General features: G+C 52.2%; 1 protein-coding gene across 1 annotated transcript; it reads right to left on the bottom strand.

The window, feature by feature from the left end:
• Positions 1-222: 222 nt before the first annotated feature.
• On the bottom strand, positions 223-8,475 carry CLEC19A (C-type lectin domain containing 19A; the record flags this gene model as incomplete). The annotated part of the gene is made up of 5 exons (XM_080617565.1): positions 223-302; positions 1,541-1,673; positions 2,419-2,512; positions 3,004-3,169; positions 8,385-8,475. The coding sequence occupies 5 exons, from the start codon at positions 8,473-8,475 to the stop codon at positions 223-225; spliced, it is 564 nt and encodes a 187-aa protein (XP_080473691.1).
• Between the last annotated feature and the right edge of the window lie 227 nt (positions 8,476-8,702).

Genomic DNA, 8,702 nt, shown 5'->3' with positions numbered 1-8,702 from the left:
GCTCCTTTGCTGTTTAACACAGCTCCCATCACTGCTTGCTCGTGGGGAGGGTGAGCATCAGGTTCATCCCCACAGCACTCCAGGAGGGATATTGCAGCCGGGGTCTGGCTGAGGATGTTGAGCAGCTCCATGCTCTCACCACCTGTGCCACGTCCTGGCTGTTCTTCCCTGCCACTGGAAAGGTGACCCAAAATGAGGGGAGCTTGGGCAGCACCAGCAGCCTCAGTCCAGGGCCAACGAGGGGATCTTGCAGACGAAAGGGAAGGCTCTGCCGCAGGCGTTGTCATTCCAGGAGCGCAGTGCTACCCCACAAAAGAAATAAGGCATTAGCTCAGAAGAGGAATGAGGGGGTATCCATGCACCACCCTCGGGACCAGGACCTCCTGCCACTGTGAGAGGCTTTTCCTGGATGTGCTTCCATTTGTACTGCTCCCATCCCTGTCCTGGAAATGCTGTCAGAGATGCCTGACCCAGGCACAAACATGGTAGCACGGAGGCAGCTGCAAACACAGCTCTGTACCCTGCAAAACATCAACAGCCTGTCCATGGACCAGGCATTTAGGTCTGTCCAGGGGGCCTGGATACACCTGACTGGTCTCACTGGCAATGAGGGTGGGAAGTGGGATTTTTGCACAGTGAAATGTCCCTGGCCTGAGTGAGGGAGGGAAAAGCTGGCAAAGGAATGGGTGTTTCCATGGGCCTCCTGTGTGGGAGGAGGAATAGCAAAATTTGACCTTTGGCTAAATTTGGTAATTCTTCCAAGTGGATGATGCTCCCCTCCTCATTGCCACTGCTATGGGAGGGAGAGCTGGGCTCTGAGCAGAGGGAAAGTAAAGCATATGTGTGTGTGTATGTACATGGTGAAAGAGAAAACACATCCCTTCTCTGCAAAGAAAAGGGAAAATAATAAAAAATTAAAATGCAAATCCTCACCTACCAGCAAGCTCTTCAGAATAGAATCATAGAATCATAGAATAGTTAGGGTTGGAAAGGACCTTAAGATCATCAAGTGCCAACCCCCCTGCCATGGGCAGGGACACCCCACACTAAACCATGTCACCCAAGGCCTCATCCAACCTGGCCTTGAACACCGCCAGGGATGGAGCATTCACAACCTCCCTGGGCAACCCATTCCAGTGCCTCACCACCCTAACAGTAAAGAATTTCTTCCTTATATCCAATCTAAACTTCCCCTGTTTAAGTTTGAACCCATTACCCCTTGTCCTGTCACTACAGTCCCTAATGAATAGTCCATCCCCAGCATCCTTGTAGGCCCCCTTCAGATACTGGAAGGCTGCTCTGAGGTCTCCACGCAGCCTTCTCTTCTCCAGGATGAACAGCCCCAACTTTCTCAGCCTGTCTCCATACGGGAGGTGCTCCAGTCCCCTGATCATCCTCGTGGCCCTCCTCTGGGCTTGTTCCAACAGTTCCATGTCCTTTTTATGTTGAGGACACCAGATGAGCCGCAGCGGGTTTAATGTACTGACAAGCAAATGAGACTTAAGGTGCTCTCAATACTGGGCACCTCAACACCACTCACCACTGCTGTGCCGGTACCAGATCTGCACGCAGTCCTCCTCCTCCGGGATGGAGTGGATCCCGTCGTCGGGCTGACTGCCATCCCAGTAGTGGTAGTCGTAGGAGGAGCCGTCCGTCCACTCAAAGTGACCCTCCTGGCATAGGGTGAGCAGAGAACGGCCGTGATTGCAGAGCCGCGCTTGCAGAGTGGGGGTCCCACTCCCATGTACACCCATTCCCCATGGGAAGAGGCTGCACCACTCAGCAAAGGCCAAGCGGCTTGTCTGCATTTTACAACTGAAAACTTACCCTGGAAAGCCCCAGCATTCACTGTGTCTCACCAGGGGAAGCCCAGAAATCGAACACATTTATTTTTTAACACACCCACCCAATCCTGTGTTCCTTTTCTTTTTCCTTTTCCATTGCTTTCCCAATACCTACAAAATGTTTGCTGGCACGGGACTGTTCTCCTGATGGTCTCAGTTTTTTGTTGTTGCATATTAGACTGTATATTTCCAATGTGTCAGCCTCAAAAAGCTACAGGGTATCACAAGAAAGCTATGAAACTTGGTGATTTTTGACATTGGAGATGTTTTCAGTTCATTTGCTCTTCTTGGACCAGCAATACAATATTCCTTCCATTAATCCATTCATAAAATATGATGTGAATAATCACTAATTATCAATCTATTAATTCTAGTAACCCTTTTCATTCAAAAGCAGACCAGAGGGGAAGAAATTACAACTTTCTCCCATGTGCTGCACAACAGACGCTACACCACCACCTGATCAATGGGGCTATAAGGAACAAAGAATAAACCCAAGTGGCTTTCCCAGGGGAAAGCACAGGGCAGTGAAATTCTCAAAGCCATTTCCCACATGGCTGCAGGGAGCTCTTACCTGCCTCAGGTCATTGAGTCCTGTCCAGATGTCAGTGGGGATTCCCGGCACACGGCTGTTCACCAGGTCATACACGAAGACGTTTTCTTCCCAGCTGGAAAACAAAACAATGCAGAGCCACTGAGGGAGTGTGTCAGGCAAATGGTCCGTCATGGCCCTAAGCATTCACCCTGTGGCATGGCCAAATGCGTTCCCCTTGTCTAATTGCTGCCGACTGCTTTCCTGGGTCTGTGCAAGAGGTGTGTAGTGTGGGGAAGAGCTGGGGGAGAGGGAATGGAGGAAAAAGCCTGTATAATCATGTTGTATTTCTTTCCCTTTTTCAAGAGTGAAAACCAGCAGGTTTGGGGAAATTTGGGGAATAATGCATCAGTTTTCCTGCCAGGCCAGGGAAAGGCATTTTTCACATTGCCTTAGGGTGCCCAGTGCATGAGAGTTGACCCAGTCACTGTTGCAGAGGGATGCTGAGGCTGGGACATGACCCTGCAGCTGGCCCAGAGGTTGTGCTGTGGGCATGGGACTTTGTCCCTATCTTCCTTCTTCCCCAGGCTGTACCAGGGTGGGATGACACGTTTCTGCACCCCTCACCTGTGAATGGAGGTCAGTTTGGCTGATCTGATGCCAATGGAGAACTCGGCACAATACAGGTCGGCTTCAGCCCAGGTCTTGTTGATGGGGAAGTACCGGTAGCAATGGCCCTCGTACTCTGTCCAGAAGAGCGGGCAGGAGTAGGCATGAACAGGCTCCGGCATGGCTGGGGGCAGAGCAGAGGACATCCAGCAGCTGATGGTGAAGCAGCATGGCCGGGAAGCCAAGCAGGCAACGAAGGCAGCAGTTACAGCCTGGCTCCCCCTCACCCGGGGCAAACAACTACCAAACACATGCACGGAGAAACCAACTGTTGCAGAAGCCATGCAGAAGTTTGCAAAAGCCAACCCACATTTCGTAAAATGGGTTTCTCAGTTTTAGCATCTGCCTAAATCAGGATGAACACTTCAAGGCAGTTTGACATCGGTTTAGACAGAGAGTGCTTGAAATAAAGGCACTGATATTTGCTGCTGGGGAAACCAAGATAAGGGCTCCTGTCACCTCTACCAGGCACTACCAGAGCCGCGGTGCTGGGATGGGAGCTGATAGCCAGAGGCTGTAGGGTTACGGCTGCAATCTGCCCTCCTGCAAGGCCCCCTTGCACCTCCTCCCTTGAGCAACCCCCTCACCATCCCCTGTGTCCCTGGGCCCGGACACAGCTGTGCACGTACGCACGTGTTCAGTTTCAGCCCCATAAATAGCTGGGTGAGGAGCGTGCCGTCGGGAGTGGTGCCAGCCTATCTGCCTCCCACCGCCAGATAAGTGCTGGAGCCCATGGAGCTGATCCTCCCCCCTCACCACCTTTCAGCACAGCGGGGAAGTCACCCAAAAAGAAGCCATTCAGGGGCAGGACGCATTTCTGGAGCCTTTGCAGTTGCCGCTGTGTAAACACTGCGGTGGTGTTAACACATCCCTCCGACCTCCCCCCAGTCATGCTCCCCCCGTCGAGCAGGGAGGATGCAGCACACTCACACCACACCATCCAGCACTAACCCCCAGATCTCGTGTCACAGTGGCTTAACTCTCTCAGCTGCTGGTGTTTGAGCCTTGAGCAACTGCCAGCTCCCCCAAAGTCAGTTCCTGCATCCCCATGGGGTCCTGGTCCAGGGTCAGTGCTGCTGCCTGAGTGAGGCAGGCAGGGCAGGGGGAGCAGGCGGTGATGGCAGACATCAGATGCCATGAAATTACCCAAGCAGGTAAGAGGGTCAAGCCCAGAGAGGTCATGTTGGTGCTACAGGACCTTGGGTACTGAGGGGCTGGGGAATGGCTATCCCTGAGGGTCCAGAGACCAAAACCCTGCCAAGCAGCAGCATGGGATGTGGAAGCGGCGCGGGCAGCATCAGCATGGGGAAGAGGAGGCACGAGGTGAATTCAAAGCAGCGGTGGGAGCGTTCCCGAAGCTGAACCCTTCCCTGCGCTAGTGCTGACAGCTCTGGGTGATAATTCCATATTTCATCAGCTCTTTCCACTTGGGGATCTCTGAGCGTTTCACAAACAGCCTCCAGCCAGCCCCTGGGTCCCTCCTGTCACACACAGCCCCCAGGCAACAAACACAGATGCAAAGAGCCTTTTTTAACCTCCTGAGCAAGGGGCAGAGGCCAAGCTGACTGCAGAGCCCTGTGGGGCTATCACCCCGCCTCAGCATCCCTTGCCACCCCCTACTGAGGATGTATATTTGGCAGCAGCTCTGCACCCCACAGCAACAAACCCACCAAGAGCAGTGAGAGGCTTGAGGGGCTCTCCCATCCTCATGGGCTGCAGAGGACATAAGGTAAGGCACACAAGGCTGGGAGAACAGAACAGCTTTAGGGGAGGGTGACTAACCTGCAGCCAGCCCAATTGCAATGCAGGATTCAGCTGTCTGATTCATACATGGACATCTTTGCATTTGGAAATCCCTTAGAACAGCCCTAGGAAATGGGAATTATTCTACTGTGGCAATAGTACCAGGAACACTGAGGGCTGATGTGATTTCCTGGGAGCCAAGCCCTCCTCCCTCTGTGAAACTGGCTAGGGGTCCCTGTCCCCACCAAAAGCAGAGCAGAGCAAGGGAATAGGGTCAGACCCATGGGATGTCGCTGTAGCTTTACCACCAAATCACAGATGAAGCATGTCCCCCCCATTCAGGACAGGACTGGGATCTGGTCTCAGCTCCTGGTGACCCCATGTTGCTGCTCCCTCCTGCTGAAGGCACCCCGGGTGTCTGTGGCAGACAGGCACCACCATCTCCCCCAGCAACAGGGATTTATTATAGAGACTGTGCAGCTTCTCGAGGAACTCTTCACCTCTAGCAGTGTGGTGGCAAAATTCACAGGGCTTAACCCAGCAGCATCCCGGCAAATGGGGCCCTTCGCTCCCAGGTGCTAATTGCAGTGGGAGTCCTGATGCCCTGGCTCCGAGCCACTTCCACAGCACCCCCATGGCCCAGGAAAACCACTTTCCTTCTGCTCAGAGCAGCTGAAACTGAGTCAGAGACGGAGACAGTCCTGCTTTGTTATTCCATACTGCTTCCCATTAGGTAGCATTAATTTGATGAGCTTCAGTGAACCAGAGGTGCCTGAAGGAATTTAAGGTTAAATATACCAAAAAGGAAAATACAGGAGGTCAGCGTTTAATTAGCATCTTTTCTCTTAGGTCAGGATCAGAGGCATTGGCTGTCTCTTTGGAGAACTATTGCTCCCCAGTTTTACAGGCAGGAACAATTGGGGGTGCTGCTTTATCTGGCGTCTTCCTTCCTTTGCTTATTTACAGTGCAGCAGTTTTAACATCAGAGCCATGCTTTGACACAGCACCAGCAAAATAGATGTCCTGACCAGGCTGAGGAGAAGATTCGTATCAGGGGGCTGTTGCTAACTCAGAAAAGCTGGAAAATCAGAATTTTGGGCCAGAAAGAGTTTTGTGCTCTCTGGGTTTGTGTCAGTGCCAACAGAACTGGAGCCTCCTCATTTCTTTACTAGCTGAGACCCACTGCAGAACCACCAGGAAAATCACTTGTGAACCTCTTGCAGAGGCTGACACTGCTTTGCCAGAAAGTTTCACATCCCCAAGTGGCCACTTTCCAGTTAGAAATAATTCATTGTGAAAATCCCAGCTGGTATCATAAGTTGTTTGTATTCCAGGATGCTACTGGAAAAGATAAAATACCAACTGTGTGACTCCCACTGATGCAGCTAGCAAAGAGCAGGCTTTTTCCTGAACAGCTTCATCCCAAGGTGCAATGGTGCCTCACCTCCAGTGATCTGCAGGTTTGAGATACAACGTCTGGGGCTAGGAAAAGGTTGGCAAGAGATGCCCATGCAAAGAAGACTCCTGGGGGGTTGCAGCTCCACCAAGGAGTTTTGGACAGCACAGCGGACCAGATCAGTGCTGGCAGCAGATGGTCCTCTTGCTGCAGAGCATTGAAGAGCTCTGTTTCATCAACAGCTGAAGACTTACCACAAAGTTTAGAGACATTAAGAGACACCTCACTGAAACACATGGTCTTGAGACACCCTCCCTTGGCACATGCGTAAGCTAATGCTGCCACCTGACCTGAAAAAAGCAAGTGAACCTCTTCAGCTCTTGGCAAGTGGCTGGGTTTGGAGGGTGTCCATCAACACTCAAGAGGCTTGTCTGAAGTTCATGCCAATGGAGAAGAGCTGAGGAGATCCCCATTGCGTGGAGGGATGGATCGTTTCCAGGGCAGAGCTGCCTGCACAGCCCCTCTGCTGGTGATGCTGAGAGTGGGATGGGGAGCGCTCCCCAGCTGACGGTCAGAGCTGGGGCTCAGGATGGGCATCCTGGTGCTCACCAACACTGAATCACCCCTAACCAGCATAGGACCATGGGGAAGGCCAGCAGCATGGCTTTTACGCCACATTGGCACTGCTGGGGCAGAGGGTGATTATAGCAGATGGGTGAGACAACAGGGGAGGCCCAAGACTCCCCCAGGACAGCTTCAGCTAGCAGGTTCAAAGTGCCAGCTGAGCCAGATCTCCATCCCACCACAGCCTTGACACAACAACCAGCCCACACCCTCTTTATTGAATAAACCTTAAGAATAAAGAATAAAACAGCAGTTTGATGGGCAAGAGCATGTAGCAGGGGCTAAGACAGCACTATTGTGTGACACTGGGACACCTCAGGTCACCCATGGCTTTTAGGAGCACATCTTTAAGCCCTGACACTATAGTCATTACAGACAAAAAGTCCCACCTTCATGATACTTGCAGTATTTGTCTTTCATTAAGAGATGACAAAGTCTCATGCTTAACATACACCTTCAAAACAAGCAGATCAGGGTTGGGATTTTGGCCTCTGTGTGCCTGGGGGGACATACGGAGCTGCAGGGGATGGTATTCACTGATGGACGTGAAGCTCATTTAATAACTGGGCAATACTTTACACTCTGAAGTTTCTTTAGGCACATGTTACAAATTTCCAAGTGAAATATTAAACACCAGTTGAAGCACATTGGAAGTGACACCCTTTCACACAGAGGGCTTTGCTTTTTAGAATCCTGTAATGAAACCAAGCTGGTTTTACAGCTTCCAATCTTCTGCCAGGTATGTTTGACATCGTGAGGCTACAGCACACACCACAGCAGCTCTCCTGCAGCCGGCACTAATAGATAGGAGTTATCTTGCAGGGTTTTTTCCTCCTTAATTAGTTTTGGCTGAGCTCCCACGGATTAGGTGTCTGGCAGGAAAGCTGGGCTTGTATCGATCCTTTTTCTCACAGAGTCACTGAACGACACTCTGGGAGTCCCTTTCTGCTCACATTCCCATATAAATCTAAGCAGGGTGCGAACAGACTGAGAGCAGCGACTCTCACTTGCACCAGCCCCATGAAAAAGTTTGCAAGAAACTTAAGTGATGCACAGCAGTGGCTATCAATCACCAACAGCTCAAGAAAATAAGAGGGAAATGAGAGGAATCATGTATTTGTGTCCACTTTTCACATGCAGTAAGTGTGAGTAAATAAACAGGGAGCCACAGCGGATGCCCCAGCCTGTCCTGATGGGCTGTGTGGCTGCACCACTCACACATGTGCCTCCCTGCAGTTATTTCTACCCCGGCCATCCACACACGATGGGTCCACAGCACTGTGCCACATGAGCACGTGTTGCTGAAGGCAAAAGCACAGTTTCTTGCACACAGAAACAAAGCCAGCCCAGAGACAACTTCTATAGCTCGTGAGAGAGAGACGGGCTGCTCTTGTCATGTTCCCACAATGAAGACGTAAGTTGATTTCAAGGCAAATCAGAGGTTTGTGGAGCAGTCAGAGAAAGTGGGAAGCCAGCTGCTGACCCTGCAGGAGGTACGCACCCTCCTCCCCCAGCTAAAGGCATCACAGTTTAAGGTTACCTTCACCCCCAGCCGCAATCAATGCTTTGCACTCACCTTGGCTGATCTTTATGTTGGTCTGAGGGAATGCCTGGGCAGTGAACAACGCCGTGGAGAGGAGCGCGCACACATCCCATCCGGTGCCCATGGCCAGGAGGGAGGACAGCGCTCCCAAACCCCGCAGGCTGCAGGGGCCACCACTGTGCCCGGGACCTCCGAGCTGTGCCAGGGAGGCTGCCGGCGCGGAGCTGGATATAGGCGCTGTGCTGCTCCCTCCCCCAGAACAGCGGCTCTCCCGGCGACACACACCTCCCACCAGCGCTGCCGGATCCCGGCCGCGCTCTTCGCATCCCACCCCGACAGACCTGCGCCCCG

The sequence above is a fragment of the Psittacula echo genome (genome assembly GCF_963264785.1).
Source record: "Psittacula echo genome assembly, chromosome: 5".
In the NCBI taxonomy this organism is placed as follows: Eukaryota; Metazoa; Chordata; class Aves; order Psittaciformes; family Psittacidae; genus Psittacula; species Psittacula echo.
The sequence above is the reverse complement of the archived record's forward strand: the minus strand, read 5'-3'. Positions and strand labels throughout refer to the sequence as shown.